The 20,180-nt window shown below is 58.7% G+C and overlaps 3 protein-coding genes across 11 annotated transcripts; 1 reads left to right on the plus strand and 2 right to left on the minus strand.

The window, feature by feature from the left end:
• Positions 1–681: 681 nt before the first annotated feature.
• On the plus strand, positions 682–6,726 carry LOC129544440 (tubulin gamma-2 chain). Of its 2 annotated transcripts, XM_055407925.2 has the most exons (12): positions 682–979; positions 1,303–1,415; positions 1,610–1,777; positions 2,079–2,147; positions 2,664–2,743; positions 3,134–3,260; positions 4,117–4,203; positions 4,300–4,449; positions 4,796–4,948; positions 5,032–5,193; positions 5,316–5,539; positions 5,975–6,726. In XM_055407925.2, the coding sequence occupies exons 1-11, from the start codon at positions 931–933 to the stop codon at positions 5,511–5,513; spliced, it is 1,356 nt and encodes a 451-aa protein (XP_055263900.1). In that variant the 5' UTR covers positions 682–930; the 3' UTR covers positions 5,514–5,539; positions 5,975–6,726. The 2 variants fall into 2 exon arrangements, with proteins under 2 accessions (XP_055263900.1, XP_055263899.1); XM_055407924.2 differs by lacking the exon at positions 5,975–6,726 and having other exon boundaries at positions 5,316–5,693.
• Positions 6,640–16,233, minus strand: PLEKHH3 (pleckstrin homology, MyTH4 and FERM domain containing H3). 8 transcript variants are annotated; one of them, XM_088829123.1, is made up of 14 exons: positions 16,096–16,233; positions 14,841–15,908; positions 12,805–12,860; positions 12,365–12,444; positions 12,075–12,266; positions 11,824–11,981; positions 11,591–11,711; positions 10,277–10,583; positions 9,469–9,676; positions 9,100–9,236; positions 8,698–8,830; positions 8,046–8,504; positions 7,577–7,768; positions 6,640–7,040 (listed from the first exon to the last, which is right to left on the minus strand). In XM_088829123.1, the coding sequence occupies exons 2-14, from the start codon at positions 15,000–15,002 to the stop codon at positions 6,867–6,869; spliced, it is 2,379 nt and encodes a 792-aa protein (XP_088685249.1). In that variant the 5' UTR covers positions 15,003–15,908; positions 16,096–16,233; the 3' UTR covers positions 6,640–6,866. The 8 variants fall into 8 exon arrangements, 6 of the variants coding, with proteins under 6 accessions (XP_088685249.1, XP_055263890.2, XP_055263886.2 ...); XM_055407915.2 differs by lacking the exon at positions 16,096–16,233 and having other exon boundaries at positions 9,109–9,236; positions 14,841–15,449; XM_055407911.2 differs by lacking the exon at positions 16,096–16,233 and having other exon boundaries at positions 9,109–9,236; positions 14,268–14,978.
• Positions 16,234–17,018: 785 nt separating this feature from the next.
• CCR10 (C-C motif chemokine receptor 10) lies at positions 17,019–19,599 on the minus strand. The gene is made up of 2 exons (XM_055407926.2): positions 19,574–19,599; positions 17,019–18,702 (listed from the first exon to the last, which is right to left on the minus strand). The coding sequence occupies exons 1-2, from the start codon at positions 19,595–19,597 to the stop codon at positions 17,632–17,634; spliced, it is 1,095 nt and encodes a 364-aa protein (XP_055263901.1). The 5' UTR covers positions 19,598–19,599; the 3' UTR covers positions 17,019–17,631.
• Positions 19,600–20,180: the final 581 nt, after the last annotated feature.

A 20,180-nucleotide genomic window follows, 5' to 3' on the forward strand; every position in this document is an offset into this window, starting at 1 on the left:
AAGAATTGAAAGTCGGCACTCAAGATATTCGTACACCCATGTTCATTAGCAGCATTAAGTTGAAGCACGCCAATATCATTGACAGATGGATTAATAAACACCAAACGTGGTATATGCATACAATGGAATATTATATAGCCTTAACAAGGAATAAAAGTATGATATATGCTGTAACATGGAGTAACCTTGAGAACATCACCTAAGTAAAACAAGCCAGACACAAAAGGACAAATACTGTGTTATCCCACTTGTATGAGGCACTTAGTCAAATCCACTGAGACAGAAAGCAGAAATGGTGATAAGGGCAGGGTTACTGTTCAACAGGTAAGAGCTTGGGAAGGTGCCAAAGTTCTGGAGGTGACTGCTGGAGACCGTTACAGAACAATGTGTATGTACTTAACCTCACAAAATTGTAATTTAAAATGGTTAAAATGGTAAATGTTGTTAGATACATATAACTTGAAAATAGAAATTTAAAAGAAGAAAATTGGCTTGAATTCAGCCCCTCTACCTAGCAGAGCAGGCAGAGCCGCTCACCTACCTATAAAGCAGAGCGCCGGTGATTCCAGGCACTTGGACGTCCCCTCCCTGACTTCCCTTCCCCCACACCCGGTCACTCCCCGCTGCCCGGCGCGTCTCACTGCGCAGGCGCAGAGCTGGGCCGGGTGGGCAGGAGGGGGCGTGGCCTCACTCCGCGCCTGTGCGGAATTCCAGCTGCAACTGCTGTGGGGGAAAATGATGCCCAGGTTGGGCTCCCGGGCCGCCGGACGAGAGGAGGTCCGCACTGCACACGCGCAGACCGAGCATCCGCGTCAAAAGCAGAAGAGAGCGCGCGCTCCCCACGTCCTGCGCGCCCAGCTGCCAGGCATTCGTCCCTGCCGTGACTCCCGCCGGGCCTGGCCAGGCTGGCGCGGCCTCATCTGAAGAGCGATGCCCCGGGAGATCATCACCCTGCAGTTGGGCCAGTGCGGCAACCAGAGTGAGCGAACGAGAGCCGGGCCCACCTAGTCTCCGGTTCTGCCCCTTCGGGTCCCACCCGAATGCTTGGCATCCTCCAACACCACCACCCCACCCCGGCCCCGCTTCCCTTCCATAAACCCCCTGCCCTACTGCGCATGATGAACCAGGTCCCAGACACCCAGAACGAGAGACATGCCTCTAACCCTGAGCTATCACGACTCCCAGACCCGGGCGTCTTGGGCCCACCCTTGAATGTGTGACAGTGCCTGAACCTCACCCTGGGCTCCCAAGCCCTCTGTTAGAGGGCTTTAGCAGACCCAGGCGTCTCTCCTTATCCCCTAGTTGGGTTCGAGTTCTGGAAACAGCTGTGCGCTGAGCATGGTATCAGCCCCGAGGGAATCGTGGAGGAGTTCGCCACCGAGGGCACTGATCGCAAGGACGTCTTTTTCTACCAGGTGCCCCCAGCGACTTAGCCAGGATTGGCAATGGCCCAAGAGGCCTGAAGGGAAGGGCTTGGGTACTGGGAAACCCAAGGAGGAGCCAGGGCGGCTGGTTTGAAGGAGAAGGGCAGGCAGGAGCCAGAGTTAGGAGGACTGGAGGACTGAGCAGGCCCGAGCTGATTGGGCCCATCCTGGACTCCTCTTGACAGGCCGATGATGAGCACTACATCCCGAGGGCAGTGCTGCTGGACCTGGAGCCCAGGGTGATCCACTCCATCCTCAACTCCCCCTATGCCAAACTCTACAACCCAGAGAACATCTACCTGTCGGAGCATGGAGGAGGAGCTGGCAACAACTGGGCCAGCGGATTCTCCCAGGTATCCAGGTGGCCATCCCAGAGATTCTTGATGTTCCCTTCCTGGGGTAAGGCAAGCACAAGTAGTCTGGTGATTAGACCATACTGACAGTAACGGTCAGGGGACTACCCTGATAAGAGGGACAGACACAGAGAAGTTTATGCAAAGTAGCATTTCTGGGGTGAGGGCCACAGTCAGGGCTCTGCTTGAGGTGTCAGCAGTGTCCCAAGGTAGAGTTACTGGTGCTGAAAAGAGATGCTCTCCAGAAACGTCATCTTCACGTCTCTATAGATGTCTCCTCCCTTCTCATGTCTCTATACAGGGTGAGAAAATCCATGAAGACATCTTTGACATCATAGACCGAGAAGCAGATGGAAGTGACAGCCTAGAGGTGAGGTTCTGCCCCTTTAAGGGATAGGAGGGAGGAAGCTGAGAAGTGCCGGGGAAAGTCAGGAGGTAGCCTCCCTGGTGGCTCAGATGATAAGGAATCAGCCTGCAATGCAGGAGACCCGGGTTAAAATCCCTGGGTCGTGAAGATCCCCTGGAGAAAGGAATGGCAACCCACTCCAGTATTGTTGCCTGGAGAGTTCCATGGACAGAGGAGCCTGATGGGCTACCGTCCTTGGGGTCACAAAGAGCCTGATCAGATGTGTGATGGGGGCAGTTAAATTCATAACTCTTGCATTGAGTATCAGATGTGAGATGGTGAAGTAAATAAGGTACAGGCTGTGTCCTCAAGAAGATCCTAATCTGGATGGCATCAACTCCTTCCTTCTCAAGGAGCCTCACACTGGATGGATATAGAGGAAGCCCTGAGACTTGAGCAGGTTGGGAGTGGGACATAAGACAAGCCTGAAGCCTCTCCCCCAGATCCCTGGAGACTGCCTCTCCATTCCTCCCCCTGCAGGGCTTTGTGCTGTGTCATTCCATCGCTGGGGGGACCGGTTCTGGCCTGGGCTCCTACCTCTTGGAGCGATTGAATGACAGGTAAGCCTGTGTTTGGGAAGAGGGCATTAGCATTAGCTCTGTTTCCCTGGGTAATGTCTTTTCTTTTGTCACTTTTTTCTTTTGGACTGAAAGCCCTATTACTACTGCCCTCGAGTTATAAGTAAGAACAGAGCCTGGCCTCCCAGGGAACATCTTGGAAGCAATAACTCCCAGGAAGCAGGGGGTCAGGAGAGGACCTAGGAGGGAGGGAGGTTTGATGCTTCAGGTTTATCTTTTTTGACTTCCGGGCTCACTCCTTTTGTATAAGACCTTGGTGGCACTTGGAAAGGAATGGCCCCTGTTATCCCTGGAGAAGACAAAGAGGGGCAGTGATGAGAGTCCTTCCAGTTCACTCTGCCACCTTCACGTTTCCCTCTTCCTCACCCCCAGGTACCCCAAGAAGCTGGTACAGACATACTCAGTGTTTCCCAACCAGGACGAGATGAGCGATGTGGTGGTCCAGCCCTACAACTCACTGCTCACGCTCAAGAGGCTGACCCAGAACGCCGACTGTGTGGTGAGCATGGGAGGAGGGAGTGGGGCCTTTGGCCTGCCTCCCCACACCAGTGAGACACCTACACTCTGCCCTTCCCTAGCCCTTGCCCAGAGAACAGACAACCAACAGAGCCATACCTGGTGGCCCAAAGTATGAAATAAGAACCTGACCCCAGCCTTCTCATAGTCCCTTTAGGTAGCATGACTCTCAACATAGTGAGCAACACCCCCCTCCCACATGTCTCCACTTAGCCTATTTAATACCTACTCATGTTTCCATTCTCAGCCTAATGGTTACTTTCTTAGCAAAACCTTCCCTGACCACCTGGACAAGGTCAAATTCCTTTGTGCTTATTTCAGGCGTAACTATACTTTTCTGTTGTTTTATATTCAATGCCAGTCTCCCTTCTCTAGGCCAGGGGTCCCCAACCTCTGGGATCTAATGCCTGATGGTCTGAGGTGAAGCTGATGTAATAATAATAGAAATAAAGTGCACAATAAATGTCATGCACTTGAATCATTCTGAAACCCCACTCCTACCCCGGTCCATGGAAAAATCGTCTTCCACGAAACTGGTAAAGTTGGGGACCGCTGCTGTAGACTGTAGACCTGATGAGGGCGAAGACCATGCCTGTTTTACCCTCTATGGTTTCTCCAGATCCAGGTACCATGCATGGCACATGTTGGACAGTCAAATATTTCTTTAATACACTGGATGGTAGAAAAGTGTCTCCTGATGCCCCAGAGACAGTACTTGCCCTTTAAATGAATACACCTACTTCCTAGTTTTGGAGTTTAGAGGGGGACTAAGCTAATAACCTATTTCTCTGCCCCTTTTCTCCTCAAAAAGGTGCTGTGACCCTGTTCTGTCCCCTCAGGTGGTCCTGGACAACACAGCCCTGAACCGGATCGCCACAGACCGCCTGCACATCCAGAATCCCTCATTCTCCCAGATCAACCAGCTGGTGAGCCCCCTGCTCCTGGACTCCCTCCTTCCCGAAGCACCATCTCAGGAAGGGAGGCCCCAGGACAAGGCCCATGACCCGGCATCCTGTCCCCAGGTGTCCACCATCATGTCAGCCAGCACCACCACCCTGCGCTACCCCGGCTACATGAACAACGACCTCATCGGCCTCATCGCCTCGCTCATTCCCACGCCACGGCTCCACTTCCTCATGACTGGTTACACCCCCCTCACCACGGACCAGTCGGTAAGAGCAGCCCTCAGGCCCAGCAGGCCCTGACCAGCCTTTCCCTTCTCTCTGCTGCACCCGGAGGCCCTGCTTCCTGGCTGACTTGCTCTCCTCTCCCCCTGCCTGTGGCGCCCTGCAGGGCCCGGGCTGTATGGAGTCTGCTGATGCTCCTGCACAAGGGCATGAGTTAGCTGAGCTCCAGGGGACTGAGATCTCTGATCCCTCAGTGAGGACCTGAATCTAAGGACACTCCCCAGAGAGACCCCGCGTCTGATGGGGCTGTGCGTCGCCTCATGCTCTCTGTCCATGCGCCTCTCGCCTGTGCCCTGAGTGCCAGGCTGCCCTGTGGCCACTCTCCCCTCAGGTGGCCAGCGTGAGAAAGACCACCGTCCTGGATGTCATGAGGCGACTGCTGCAGCCCAAGAACGTGATGGTGTCCACGGGCCGGGATCGCCAGACCAACCACTGCTACATCGCCATCCTCAACATCATCCAGGGGGAGGTGGACCCCACCCAGGTGGGTAAGGCCCCTTCGTTCTCCCCCCGGAGCCCATAGGGGTAGAGGAGAGGCTACCACCACCATTCCTGTGCCCACCCCAGGTCCACAAGAGCCTGCAGAGGATCCGGGAACGGAAGCTGGCCAACTTCATCCCCTGGGGCCCCGCCAGCATCCAGGTGGCCCTGTCCAGGAAGTCGCCCTACCTGCCTTCTGCCCACAGGGTCAGTGGGCTCATGATGGCCAACCACACCAGCATCTCCTCGGTGAGCCTGGCTGCCTGGTCTGCTTTGGCCCCTCTTTTTCCATCTTCATCATTCTCCCCCAGATCCAGTCCAACCCCCTGTCTCACCCTGGCTCCCATCCTGGAGATTTGTATCTCTTTCAGCTCTTTGAAAGTTCCTGCCAGCAGTACGACAAGCTGCGGAAGCGGGAGGCCTTCCTGGAGCAGTTCCGGAAGGAAGACATCTTTAAGGAGAACTTTGACGAGCTGGATAGGTCCAGAGAGGTCGTACAGGAGCTGATTGATGAGTACCACGCAGCCACTCGACCAGACTACATCTCCTGGGGCACCCAGGAGCAGTGAGTCCTCCCTACTGCACCCTCTGGACAGTAAGCACAGCCCCATCATACTTGGTTCCTCTGGTCCAAAATCCCCTCACCAACAAGGATCTAGATTCTTCTCCAACCCAAGAGTGGGCCTTGCTTCTTCCTTTTGACGCCTTCACCCTTGATATACTTATTTAGTTCTAATAAAGTAATAAAGCTTAGTTGTGAATATAGTCAGGCCTTGGTCTGTGAATAGCTGTCAGGCCTTGGTAGGTGAATACAGGGGATAATGAAAGGATCTCCGTGGTGCCTCACAGTTCCCAGGCATGTGTTGGTAGGGTAGGCTTTACCTGCTCTAGTCTTACCAGATAATCCCGGTCTGTGTGTCCATTGTTTCCGTGAGCATCCCTGCCTAGAACCAGGCTGTTTTACTGGAGCCAGTCCTGTTCTCAAGACTACAGAGCATTACTGATGTCTGCTGTCTCCTCTATGCCTAAGGTCCTGCCCGAGGGTGGATCTACATTGCCCATATTGCCCCAGACTCCTCCACTCAGGGCAGAGGCTGTGGAGGCTGCTAAAAGAAGGCCTGCAGCATTCTGAGCAAGTCAAGAAAGCCAAGACTCTGGATTCCCAGGCCCGAGGCATTTAGATCCTCAGGAGTTAACCCAATTCAGCTCTATCTGATAAAGCAGTAACGGAGCTCAGGAGTAAAGCTGAGCCCATCCCGATCAATTCATTGTCTGTGCCAGAGAAGTTCTTGGGTCTGATCCTGCTCCAGGCTTCTTCTGTTCCAGGCCCAAAGCAGTAGGCACCTTAAAGATGGTCCCAACTAAGACCCAGAAGCTGGACGCCAGGATAGGACTGCGTAGTGCCAGTCCTGGTGACTCACTGCCCTCAGGCCTCAGGGATGCCAAGAGGCCACCCCCATGCCACTCAATGGAAGAAGGATGAGTAACTGCCAGCTTCCAAAACTGCCCTCTTACCTGCCCCACCCACCACCCTAGGGCAGCATACTGGCCATGAGGAGGTTAAATCTAGAAGGTCAAGGAGGGTGGAGCCCTGCGGTGTTCAGACTCCTCTTACTGCTGGTGACAGCCTGGGAGTGTGGGCGTCCCTGGGGGTGGAGCTCTGAGCTCTGGGGCTCCAACTTGTCCCACTGACAACACTCCCACAGGAAGGATTTGTGTAAATAAGGATTTTTTTTTTTTTCGCTTCTCTTCTACAAATAAATTAAGAAACAAACTAGAAAATTGTCTGCACCCATTGCAGCCCTTGCGTGTGGGGGATGCCCTGTCCCTGCAGGGCCAAAAGGGTCCATGGTTCCCTGAAATCTCAGAGTAGTCCAGATCCAGGCTGGAGGCAAGAGGGAGGTCGTGACCTCTTGGCAAGCTCAGTCCTGCAGCTGCCCCAAACAGCCGGACTGTCCCTGGGGCTCGTCCAGGCCTGGGTGCTGGCTGGGAGGGGAGGTGTCTGGCAGGTCTTGGCATGGAGGAGGGCTGCTGCTGGGCCTCTCGGGGGAGGGGTTGGCCAAGTAGGCATTCACCAGCTGCACGATCTCTTCCACCTAAGAGAGGGCAGAGGGCAGAGTACAAAAGGGGCCAATGAGTTCTCCTCTGTCTCATCCTCCACCCAGGCTCCTTCCCAAGGCCTTATGTGAGCTGCCCTCCTCAACCTTTCCTTCCTCATCACCACTCTCCCTCACTCTGCCTATCACACTTCTGCTCCTCTCTTATCCTAAGGCCAGTCTCATCTCGGGACCTTTGCACTTGCAGGTCCCTCTGCCTGGAAAGCTGTGTCCCAGGATCTCCTTTGGGTGTTGTTGAGTAGCTTTTCCTGACCCTCCTACCTAATGCTGATCCCCTCCAGGCACTTCCTGTCTCACTACCCTTTCCTTCATAGCATTTGTTACTATCTTTAACAGTCTTTGATTTCTTCTTTAGTGTCTGATGGCCCGTACTAACGTAAGCTCCTTGAGTTTGTCTTTGATCACTGTGGGATCCCTAAGGTCTAGAGCTGTACCTGGCCCATGCTCAATGTTTCATAAATGTTTCTGAACACCCTCTCCCTCCCTTCCTCCTTCTATACCCTCTTCCCACTCACCTGGGGACTCTGCAGGAGGAGCTGGCTCTCTCCCACCCTCAAGGCCAGGGTGTGGGGGCCCATTAGCTGGCAGGCAGCCACACGGCCATAGCTGACGCTGTGGATGGGCTCTGTCTCACCGGGCCGCGAGAGGGACATGGCCTTGGCTCCCAGGCCCAGGCATAGTTTCTGTGGAGCGCCCCCACCAGGCTCCTGCCGATGTGGACAGACAGGCAGAGTCAGGGTGGAAAGAGGGAACCCTGCTGCATTCATTATTTTTGGTGGAGGGAGATGGCTGTGAGCAAGACGTTTCCTGGTCCCTCCCACCCCCCACATGATCCACAGCTCTGGGACAGTGATTCCTGGACTTTGAGATGGGCAGCTGTGCTGGGTGTAGGGAGCACAGTGGCCCACAACAGGGGCCTGTGGCTCTGGGGCAAATGTGTGGGGCTTGGGCCACCAGAGTCCCCCTCTCCCTTCTCCCCCTCACCGTGCTCAGCTCCAGAACGTCATACCGAGCAGCGCCGAACCCTGGACACTGCGCCGCCAGAGCCAGGTAGGCAGCCATGGCCTCAGCTCGGCCCATGCCCCGTAGCCGCTTCCAGCCTCCCAGCACAGCAGCCGCCCTGCCGGCGCCACCTCCTCCCTCGCGGGCCACGCTTCCCGCCGTGCGGCCGGCCCCGCTGTGCCGGGCCCGTTCCGCCCGCCTCTTGGCCAGGCTCGGGCTCCAGATCGCCCCGGCCAGCAGGGCGGCGGAGGGAGGAGGCCTGGGCACTGGGCGGGGAGGGTCTTCACGCGGCCGGGCCGGGGTGGGCAGCAAGCGGTCCAGGCGCGGCAGGGGCGCCCGCGGGGAGAAGTCCCGGTGCAGGCTCTGCAGGCGCAGCGCCGCCAGGGCGCGCAGCGTGTCGTCGGGCGGGGGCGGCCGGCCGCGCAGCAGCAGAGCGTGAGCCTACGGGGAGGCAGCGGGCATCAGCACGGGAGCCGCGGGTACCGTCGCGAAGACACCTAGGGTGCGGAACTGTAGGTCTGGGTTGGAGCACCGCCTCCCCCGGGGTTGTCATAACGACGAAAAGCGAAGGCCCAGAAAGGGAGGGGTTCAGGCTGCGGCGTCTCCCCCGGGCGTGAGTGCGGGAGAGCCTCACCTGCTCAAAGAGGAAGGGCAGTTCGTGACCGTCTGGGGACAGCCCCTCAGGGTGCAGAGGTCCGTGAAGACGCAGACACAGTCTCCAACCGGTGTCCGGCGGGTCCTCTAGCCCGGCCTCCTCCGCCGCCAAGCTGCAGAAAAAGAAGGGAGCGATACGGCAGGGTAGCAGGGCCCCGCAGGCGGCCGCCCAGGGGAAAGAGGCGAGGCCAGATGTTTGGGGGCGGAGCCAGCCCGGGCGGAGAGGATCCTCGAAGCCCGACTGCAAACCGCCGGCGGGCAGGAATCCGCCTGTGAACTTCACCGTGCCGAGGCCAGCGCTCGGTAAACGTTTACTTAGGGATGGATCGAAGCGGAGAGGCCAATGGGCTAACGGAGAGCAGGGCTGGGGCTGGACATTTACTTCTCAAACCTGGTGAGCACGTCGGCCACGAGAGTCCCCCCGGCCAGGGCTCGCTCCTGGGCCCCTCGCTGCTCGTACAGCGCGAATGTATTACGGCTCCGGGTCAAGCCCAGCCGCCCCACCAGCTCTCGAGCCACCTGGAAGGCAGGGAGCATAAGAGGAAAGTCAGGCTCAGACCGCGCAGGGGGCTCGCCAGTACTTCTGGAAGGGTCCAGCTGGAGGAATCTTTCAGGTCTCCTAGTCCCGCCACACGCAGCCCTTACTGAACTGATGACTCTCAGACTCGGGCAAACCTGGGGTCCCGGCACAAGGAAAGCCAGGCACGGGACGCTGGGAGGCTGACGTTTCCGGGATTCTCTCTGGTCTTACCTCTCCCGCCGTGGTGTGGGAGTCTATAGCCACAGGGCAGGCACCAGCCCCCGGACAGTGCACGGTGCACAACAACTCCTGCCGTCGGCTCAGCGCGGAAATCTCGGCCAGCGATGGCACTAGCTCCCGGCCACGCGTCCGGCCCAGCGCTTTCCGTATGAAGCGCGCATATTCCGCCAGTTCCGAGTCCGGGAGCGCCTGCTCAGTCCTGGTTTAGGGAGAACCGGAGGGTTAGTTCTCCCAGGGCTTTCTTTCTCCTCCTCCCTATTGCCTTTTTAGCTCAGACTTTATTTTACCTCGCCCGATTCCCTCCCCTCCAACTCTAAGTTCCTTGAAGGCAGCACCACCAGCTGTTCTGAATCTAAACACCACCCCACCCCACCCCCACGCTCTGTAAGGAACTGAATTACTTTCTAAGGCGCTTGGCAGCCTATCTGCCCCCTCCCACTTCCCAAAATTTCCATGCTCCTCTTTTGGGTTGAAATCCAAACTCCAGCCGCAGTCTGCCTTCCAACCTAAAAGTCCTGGCGCTGGACTGCATCAGCCCCGAGGAAAAACAGCCTTTTAATAATTCTTCTGCCCAAAGTGGGAGCCTTTTTTGTAACTCCTCCGCCGGCAAGTGGGGTATGAACTTGTGATTCCCACAAAGGCACTGTGCTCCGGAGCAGCGGCCCTGACCTTGGGCAAGTCCCTTCCCCTCTCTGGGTCCAAGTTCTCCATCTGCCAAGCCCTTTGGAATGGCCGGCCATTCTTTCCCAGCTCCCTCTGCTCCCTCGCCTTGGCCTTACCCCCACGCCTCCCCTCTCACCTCTCCAGATGCCCGAGGAGGTGTCCCCGTACGGCTCCCCCCGGCCGGAAAGTGCAGCTCATGCAAGTGAGCAGCTGCCAGTACCGCAGGGCCGCGGGGTCTTGGGTAGCTGGCGGCCCGGGGGGCCCCGCGGGGCCCGAGGTCTGCTTAGCCAGCTGCAGGAAGAGTTCGTCTCGGAGCGCGGGCAGGTCTCGGCAGGTCTGGAGCACACCCTGCATCAGGGGCCCGGGGCGCCGCGCCCCCTCCAGGGCCTGCAGGGCCAGGAACAGCCTTACGGCCTCCTCGCGCAAGGGCGCGTAGCCCGGACCTGAGGAAGGGTGGGGGCGGAGGGACGGTTTGGAGAGGGGAAACAAAGATGGGCCCTGGGAGGAAGGAGTGAACCGCGGGAAGGTCAGAGGGAGTACAAGGGGACAGGGGTGGCAAGGAGGGGAGAGTGCGAAGGACAGGAAGAGTGAAGGGAAAGCAGTGGTCCCCACAGAACCAAAGTCAACCCCTGCCTCCCAGGAATCTCCCCCTCTAGACCCACTAAGGCTAGGCTTCAAGTCAGTAACTTGGAAAAGGTGTTAGTCCCTCAGTTGTGTAACTTTGCTTCTCCATGTAGTGATTCTTTGCTTCCCCATGGAGCCTGCCAGGCTCCTCAGTCCATAGAATTCTCCAGGCCAGAATACTGGAGTGGGTAGCCTTTCCCTTCTCCAGGGGATCTTCCCAACCCAGGGATCGAACCCAAGTCTCGCACATTGCAGGCGGATTCTTAACCAGCTGAGCCACCAGGGAAGCCCTAGTAACTTGGAGGGCGAGACTAAAGGACACAGTCAAACCGTGGATTCTGTAATTAGGTCCCGAGAGTCATCACTGTGGGCCAGAAAACAGGCTGGACCTGGACCGATCGAGAGTCAGAAAACCAGCTCCCCTTATTCCTCTAACTTGAGAACCTGGGCCTGTCATTATACCCTTTGGGGGAGAAGTGTAGCTAAATGAGGCCAGCACACTCTCCTGAGGTGGTGGCTTTTCCACCACTTGTAAGGGAAGTATGTCATGGTGTGAGAGTATAATGAAAGAACAAGAGAGTGTAAAAGCTCGTGAAGGAACATCTGTAGTCAGAATGAGACCCAAAGAGAAGGTAGTCAGTCAAAGGGGGTCTTTACTTTCTGTGCTGGCTTCCCTCCCCCTCTACCCTGGGTATCAGTCTGCTCCGCTTCTTGTTTCATCTTCATCCTTTGAAAAATGAGGGGCTAGGGACTAGTCCTCTGAGGACTCCTAGATCCCTATCAAGTGAGACCCCATCCCAGGGACTTGGGCCATGGCACCACTCACCTGGGGCAGTGACTCCGTAGGGCAGGGGCAGGAGTGGAGCATACAGGGCTCCACTGGTGTGCCTCAGAATCGGGTTTCTTCTGTAAATAAGGGCCACGGCTTCAGGGTCCCCACGACTCTCCTAGAGGCCAGGGAAATGATCTCAGTGATGGAGAAGTGAGCTCCCCTGTGAACCCGGAAAGCTTATGGGTCCATCACCCTCCTCTTTCTCCATGGAGTTCTCTCCCTCGCACCTGAATGTCCCTGAGCAGCAGCTGGGTGGGGGTCTCCAGAGGCGCCTTGGAGGTGATCACCTCCCGCAGCGCCACCCCCCAGCGCTCTGCCTCCGACTGGCGAGGGGAGCAGAGCCGAACGCTGTGCTTCCGGCCAGACACGGTCACTGACCACAGACCTGGGGGAAAGAGAGGCCGCGGGGGGGGGCAGGCAATCAGGGCTGGCTGGGGCAGCTGCCTGGGGAGGTAGGAGAATCCCCAGGAGGTCTCACCGGTCTCCTTCGGCCTGCGCTCAGGGCCGGACACTGAGCACAGGCTGGTGAGCACGAGGCTCCCGAGCCGCCTTGCCCCCTTCCCGCTGCTGCTGAATTGGTCCAGGGAGTCCCGGGTGAGCACAAACCAGGCTCGGCGTGGGGGCAACCAGGGCCGCGCCCCTCCTCCGCGGGGCTCGCGGTACAGCCAACCTTCCGGGAGAAGGCGGGAAAGGGGATCAGCAGGATAAGACATCATCCCCTGGAGGGTTGGGATCGGGGCCTCTAGAGCGTATGAGGTGGATCCCCACCTTTCACGATGATGTCAGGGTCGTCTTCAGACGGCCCCTTCTCCGGGATGAGGCTCCGCGTCTCCTCCCAGCTTTGCAGCCTGGGCAAGAGGGGAGCGAGGGTTGGGAAAGCCTGACTGTCCTGTACCCTGCCTCCAGAAGGCTCTTCTCTAAGGTCTCCCCAGGCAGGCCACGAGGGGTGCCTACTCCCGGGCTGGGCACCCCTCCCCCAGGCTGTGGGAACCGCTGGGCCGTTCTGACCTCGAACCAGAAATAGCCTGGACCCCCCCTTCCTCCCCGCGCCCCCAGCCGGACCGCCCCCCGGGACCCTGGCCAAACCACAGCGTCCGGCGTAAGGCCGCTCCCTTATTGCACAACCGCGGGAGGGAAGAAGGCAAGGATGGGGGTCCCAGGAACCGGCCGGGGTCTCCAGACAATGGGACTGCAGGGGCTGGGCTCACCTGTCTGAAACTGGCCCACTCCTCATAGGCTGAGTCAGCGTCACATCTAGGGGGCCCTGGGGAAACAGACAAGGGCATCCCTCAGGCTCAGAACCCTCCTTGCAGGATGCCAGTGGCTTCTGCTCTGGGACAGCGCAGCTCAGGGAATTGAGGAATCAAGGCGTGGGGTGGTGACTGTGACTGTGACCCAGCGAGCTGAAGCCGCTGGACTTGCCCCTTCCACCAGTCTCTACCCAACAGCCCAAGCTAAGAAGCCAAGACTCTCGCCTTGTCTCTGATTCAAGAGGCAATCAGGGGTTGGGGAAGGGTAGGAAAAGCACCAGGCAGAGTCAGGAGACCAGGGTTCTAATACCAACTCAACCATTAATTCCAGTCAGAAACTCTCTGTGGAACCTGGGCAAGCCCCCTCGAGTCTTTGGGCCTTAGCTTCCCAATCTTTGAAAAGGGAGTGGTGGATGAAGCCCTTTCTTGCTCTGGCAAACTCCAAGTCACCCCCTCCTCATTTTCCCTTCTTTGGCTGGCGGGTGTTCAGGCTGACAGGCAGGTGGTAGGCACGGAGGTGAACGAAGGGAAGAGGAACCCTTTCAGTAAAGGAGTTTCTCCAAGAGCTTCTTATCCCTTCCCACAGACACCCCTGAAACTCAGTGGTAGGTAGAGACCCTGCCCTTTTCCGGGGCTCAGGCCAGGCTGAAGAATACTCTATGGAAGGTACAGTCCAGGATTTTTCCCTCCCTCCCCCATCCCACCTTCGTGCCCTGGAACTTCTACTGTAGACTGGGGTCTAAGAGAGGCTGAAAACCCATCCAGGAGCCAGGTCAGGCGGGAACTGTGACAGGGTCCCATTGCGACCAGGCAGCTAAAGCCAGGAGGCGGGGGAGGGGGACCAGGGACACCTGTCCCCAAGCTCTGGGGGGAGGAGGGTGGAGGTGGAGCATGAGGGAGGCAATGGCAGTGGTTCACAAAGCCGACCCTGCCCAGGCTGGAAGCTTGGGGACGCCTGGGTCCAGTGCCTTCAGGGGCACAGGTCCTCTTATGTTCTGGTGGGGCCAAGAGGGGCTCTCAGTCACACCACCGTAGGGGCAGGTGCTGACCCCTGTCTTAGACCAACTACCCTAATCGCAGTACCCTGCTTCCCTCCCTCCCCCCCTCTATATTTATCCGCCCTCCGCCTCCGCCAGGTGCTGGCGCCGGCCCCGGCGGCGCAGCCCGCCCCACCCGGGCACTGAGCCACTGGGCCTGCTGGGGACCCCTGAGCGGGGGATGGGAGCCTGACCCAGGCCACAGCACACGAGTCTGGCTGCCCGGAGTCTGGTGGCTGGGGTGTAGGGGCATCAGAGAGGGGACGTCAGGGGATGATCGTCTCCGACATCAGTAGAGCCTCAGTTTCCCCACGGCAAGATTCGACGAAACCCCGGAGCCGAGTGTCTCTCACCATTCCCTCAGGGATTCCCGAGGAGCCTCACCAGGAAGGGCGGAGAGTTCTGTCCTGAGTGCCAGGGTAATGATGAGGGGTCCTCGGAGAGCTGTGGCCCCCAGCTCCCTCTCCATGGAGCCCCCTCCACGGACCCCAATCTGAGGATACCTGCTTCCCTTCGCCCAGGTCCCTGCGGCGGGAACTCCCGCATCTGGCCCCAGCGCCCTGCGCTCGTGAACTGGGAGCGGAGAGGACCCAGGCGTCCGAGCTGCCCAGCCGGCCTCGCCACATTCCTCGGCGCTGGCGGAGGCGGAAGGAGACGGATGGGACGCGGGCCCGGCGGGGAAGGGAGAGGCAGGGCCAGGTCGGGCCAGGCGTGACACCTCCCCTGCCTCAGGGCCCCCAGCAGGTGGACAGCGCCCAGCGTGCTGCGCGAGGCCCACAGGCACATCCCAAGGCGGGCTGCTGCTGGAGCTCTCGGGGGCTTTGGGCCCCCAGGCAGAAACGTCTCCTGAGACCCCAGTCCACACGGCGTTTGCTGGAGTCTGGACCAGGATTAGGCTTGACGGCCGGTTGTAGTGAGAGGGGTTGAGACAAGGCTCCAAGCCCCCCGGGGACTTACCCTCCCGCCGCCCGCTGGACTCGGGGTCCGTAGCTCAAAGGTCTCCTCGTCCTCGTCTTCGTCCCCGTCCCCGCTAAGCTCGCCGTCCCCGTAGTCCCGATGCAGAAGAGTAAAGCCTCGACGGCAGCAGAGGAGCCACCACAGTCCCCCGGGGAGAGGCATCCGGGCGAGCAGCCGCGGGATGGGGGCGCGGGCAGCCGAGGCCGAGCTGCAGGGGGTCGGAGAAACTGGCGGGGCTCCGACCCGAGCAGGAGAAAGATGAGGCGGGAGGAGGGAAAGGGAATGGGGGACTGGGAGGAGGTGGTGTCTGGCGCTGGGGTGCAGAGGGTCGCTAGCTGGAGCCTGCAGGGGGCTCGGAGTCTGGGCCCCCGGAGGGGGAGGGGGGAAAGCGTCCAGGGCTGGGGATGGGGGGGAGAGAGCAATGTCCGGAGCTGGGAAGTAGTGTCCGTTGTAGTGTCCAGCCCTGTGGGGGGCAGTGTCTGGTGCAGTGTCCGAGGTGGGCAGTTGTCCAAGCTCCAAAGAGGGTCGTGTCCGGTAGGGCGTCCGGTGGCCAGGGCCCGGGCCGCGCGCGCTGCGCTCCCTGCAGCCCGGGGACTGGCGCGCTAGGGGCGCAAGCACAGTGCCGGGACCCCGCCTCCCCAACCCCCTCCTCTTCGGGCCCCCCTCCCTCTTCTTTCTCTCCTCCCTTCTTTACAGGGCTGTGTCCAGTTTTCGTCACAGCCTCCTCTGTCCAATCCCTGTGCCTGGCGCCGGGCGCGGCCACCAATCAACCTACTGAACCGCGGCGGGTTGCATCATGTGCCCCTGGCTTGGTGACAGCGGGGAGGGGCCGGGGAATAGGGAGGGAGGGGGCAGTGAGATGTTAGCCACGCCCCCGCCTCTGAGGTCGGACGCGGACTGCTAGTGACGTCAGGGAAGCCCGCCTTCATGCTCTTGTTTTAACTCTTGGCTTACCAACCAACAAATTAAAAGCGCTCTTGGGCAAGAGCTTTGGAGAACAAAGTGCCCATAGGGCATAGAGGAAGGCTCCGAGTGCTGCCCTCCGACTGCTGTCTCGTCACAGGGTTCCTAAGAAAGGAAAGAGCCTTAGCTACCTGCGCCAGGCACAGCCCTAGAAGTGTAGCCCTCCGCCCGTGGATGGAGTCCAATTCCTCGATCTGAGTCACCTTTTTGAGGTGTAGAAGCTGAGGCAGAGACTCCGGGAAAGTGCAGTCCAGGGCCCGAAATAAAATCTAATTTAGAGAGCACAACTCACTGAACTCCAGTTGGGAGAGCAGAGTGACGGGATTCTAGGGCATCCCGTGGTCTTCGAATGGAGTGGAGGCTTCTCAGGTGACGAACCTGCGGTTCTGGGTAGGAAGGGGTTAACCGAGGCTCAAAGCGGACGGGGCGGGGCCAGAGGGGCGGGGCCAGAGTGACCGCGGGCGCGCGCGTGCGTTGCTGACTCAGCGGCGATTCCCGCGAGCTCCGGTGGAGGGTTCCAGGTTGACCCCCAGTGGCTTGGACCCTTTGAGGATCGGCGCCATCTCCGGGCCTTCCCTGGATCCTGGTCCCGGGAGGCCGTGCTTCTTAGTCTCAGCCCCCGGAGGCTGCGAGAAGGAAAGCTAGCCCGAGCTGGGCGGGGCGGGACAGGGCAGGGACGACAGGCCAGCGCCTCCCTGGAGACATCCCCGCCACTCTCCGCCCTTCTTGCCCTGGCTCCCCAGACCCCTGGCTGCAGTGGTCAGGGCAGTTTTGCTGACCGGATGTTAAACTGCGAGAGCTGTGGCACGTGGACACCATTCTGCGTGTCTTGACTATGTAAAACAAAGACTGGGAATCAATCTCTCTAGAGGCCATCCCAGCCCTGTCCTCGCCCCAGATGGTAGAGGCCTGCGCTGAGACTTCTTCGGGATGGAAACCATATACTCTTTTCCCTGTCTGGATCCCAGGCCCTTGCCTGCAGGGAAGTTCTTTCCGTTGCCTTTCCAGCAGGCTCAGTGGAGCCTGACCCTGTCCCGAAGGAAGACGGAGAATGGCTTCACCCCCACCGCCACCTCACCCGTGATAACCACTCTTCGGAAATCTGCAAATTGGAATTTTCTCCTTGGATTTTCTCCAAGGTGAAAAACTCCGGTTCAACTTTTTAGATTACTTTTTTCTCTCCAAAAGAGAACCTTAGAAGGGACTCTAGAGTGGTAACTGAATCCAAAAGCACACCCAAAACGGGAATCTCCTGGCCCCGTTCCTACCCCCACACCAGGCATAGGCACACACAGTCCCGGACAGCCTCAGCCTGAGCATTCCAGAGGCCAGGAACTCGGTACTTGCTAAGGCAGCCATTACTGGATAGCACTCTAGTTGTTAGAAAGCTCTTCCTTATACTGTATCAGGAGGAACCCCCACCCCTCCTCGCCTGGCAACTTTCCCACCTTACCTCTGCTGGCAGAGACCCGGTGAGAGTGGGGGGGTGGGTGTCAGTGTCTAGAGCTTTAGCAGGCTCAGGAGCCCCCCACCCCTACCCAGGCTCTCAGCGCCTTCCTCTCAGAGCCAAGAGCGGGAGAATGGGAGGGGGGGGCGGGGGGAACCACCATTTCTGCCCTGCTACAAATCATTCCCAAGCCGGTGACTCAAAAATAGTAACAGTTGTTGAGTTGCATCTCATTTCCATGTTGTCTATTTAATGTACCAAAGTACAGAAGCAATTCCTTAGGTCCCTACCTCTTTCTCAGTGCCCCCCACCGACTCCCCCTTCCCACTACTCTCCCTGGAAACATTTCCTCAGCCCGCCCCGCCCTCTGGATTCGCAGCCCTAGTGGTCCCAGGAGGAGACACTGTTGGTCTCAGTGGGAGCCGAGCAGGAAGAAAGGCGGGGCCGGCGGGGGCAGCGGCCGCCGCCGGGGTGAGGCCCTGGACTGCAGCCCCCACCCCTTAGCAGCCTCCGCAGGTCCTGGCGGAAGCGCAGGCCCAAAAAGGCGTAGAGAACGGGGTTGAGGCCGCAGCGGGCGAGGGCCAAACCCCCGGTCACCAGCAGTGCCAGATCCTTGCGCTTGCTGGCGGGGCAGCTCCGCTCGCGGGCCGCCAGGAGGTCGGCAGTATCCAATAGCAGGGCGAGACTGTAGGGCAACTGCAGCACCACGAACGCCGCCACCAGGGCCACCACGACGCGCAGCGCGCGCCGGCGCTCGGGCCCCCTGGTGGCCAGCAGCGTGCGGCCCAGGAGCGCATAGCAGGCCGCCATGACGCCCAGGGGCAGCGCGAAGCCCAGGACCACCTGCGCCACGGCGCTCGCCCCTTTCACAGTCTGCGTGAGGCCCTCGGGGAAGATGAGGCGGCAGCGCCGCTGGCCTTCCCGGTGCCCATCCTGGCTGAAAAGGAGAGCGGGCAACGCCAGGAGCAGCGACAACAGCCACACGATGGCTGAGACCAAGTGTGCACGGCCCGGCTTCGAGGGCCTCGGTCCAGCTGGGAGGGCCCGCGCGATGGCCACGTAGCGGTCGGCGCTGATGCATGCCAGAAAGAGGAAGCCGGCGTGGAAGGAGGCCGAGTAGAGGCCAGAGATGGCACGGCAGGTGGCACTTCCCAGACTCCAGCCCTGCAGAGCCCCGGCTGCAGCAAAGGGCAGGGTCAGGGCCAGCAGAAGGTCGGCCAGGGCCAGTTGGAGCAGGTGGGCGGAAGTGGGCGAGCGGGCAGCACGTCGGGCTGCCAGATGGGTGGCCAGGACCAGGCCATTGCCGGCCAGACCCAGTGCAGCCACCGTCAGGGAGACACTAGGTTGGAAGGCACGACTGAAGGCCTGGACATCGGCCTTGTAGCAGAGCTCTGGCAACGGCTCAACCGAATATGCCTCCTCATCCTCCCCAGAGTAGGGGCCCCAGGAGACCTGAGGAGGCCAAAATGAGAAGAGAGACCTTATGAGACAAGCCTCCACTATAGGCCTCCCCCTCCCACACAAGCATTCCAAGCTAGGAGCCAGTGTGTGACCAGGTACAATGGTACAGTACACAGGGAGAAGACATAAACTCTCTTCCAAACTCTTCCTAGTATATCCTCGACAGGCCTTGACTTCCGGCACACCCCTTCTGCCCCTACGTTCAGCTTCCTGGGTGACCTTGAGCAAATTATTTGCTTTTCTGGCTCTCCAGCTGTCTAATGCATAATGTGGAGATCAGAAATCCGGACCAGCCCTCCTGGGGGGGGGGTGGTTTGAAACAAGGATTGTTTGAAATAAGGAAGATAATGAATGTGAAGCCTCTGTGCTCTCTGTAGGCCCAGCGTCTGTATTATTAATAAATCTTAAAAGCATCAGTTCCTTTGCAGCGCCATCTCCTGGAAGAACACCCACATTCAGACTTTGCCTCAGACTTGGTCCCTGGAATCCTTGCTTGGTCTGGAGAACCATTTTCTATCTTTCCTTTCCCTTCTCTCCTCCTTACCCCCACCCCCAAGCTTCCAGTACAAGGTTCACTGAACTACTCATGACGGAAAGGTTGGAGTTCAGGTTTTCTGGGCTCAGTTAGGACCTTAGACCTTAAGATTCAACTCACCCTTCCTCTCATCCCCAGTCATGTCCCCCAACCCCAGCCTCACATTACTAGCCCCTTCTATCTGGAGGGCCCCTGGTCCCAGAGGCTTCCAGGCATCCTAGGTAGGTCACAGGAAGGCAGAGGCCTGATGCCAGGTGGGGAATCCCATCCATTCACCTTTACCCTCCCTCCCTGTAACCCTTTCCTCCCCCCTGCCCCCACTCCCACCTGTTCTGCGGGCTCAGTCCCCATCTCTGGCTACTCAGGTTTCTGAGGTAAAGCCGCTGGGGAGAGAAGTTATAAACTAAAGGGACAGGAAGGAAGGGGCGGGGAGAAGGGCCTAGATGAAGGTGGGGATGAGGGTCTGTGGGCCCTCTTTACCTAACTTTCCTATTCTACCTCCTAAAAAAATAATTTCCCTTTACCTTGCCAGTAGAAAAAGAATGGATTTTGGAATATTATCACTTGCTAGCTACCTGTGGGATCTGAAGAATTTTTTTTTTTTTTTTAACCTCTCTGAGCCTCAGGTTTTTCATCTGTAAAATGGAGTGAGGTAAAAATGCAGAATGCACAGGGTAATGAAGGTGCCTAGCACGCGTGCCTGGAGCAGAATTTGCTGTCCGAAAATGTTAAATTCTTTTTACTTACACTTCTCCCTATCTCCAAGCACCCTCCCTTTCCATCTCTCTTCTTGGATTTTCCAGGATCCCCTAGCCGGCCGCTAGCTCCCTTCCCCCATCTCTGCGGCCACAGTCCCCGTGAGCCTCGGGTTATTCAGGGTATTTCCCGGTGGCGGGAGGCTCTCCTCCCCCGCCCTTTCGCAGCGGGGCGGAGG

Source organism: Moschus berezovskii, chromosome 20, assembly GCF_049115385.1.
Source record: "Moschus berezovskii isolate FMDL1 chromosome 20, NW_MosBer_1.0, whole genome shotgun sequence".
Taxonomy (NCBI): Eukaryota; Metazoa; Chordata; class Mammalia; order Artiodactyla; family Moschidae; genus Moschus; species Moschus berezovskii.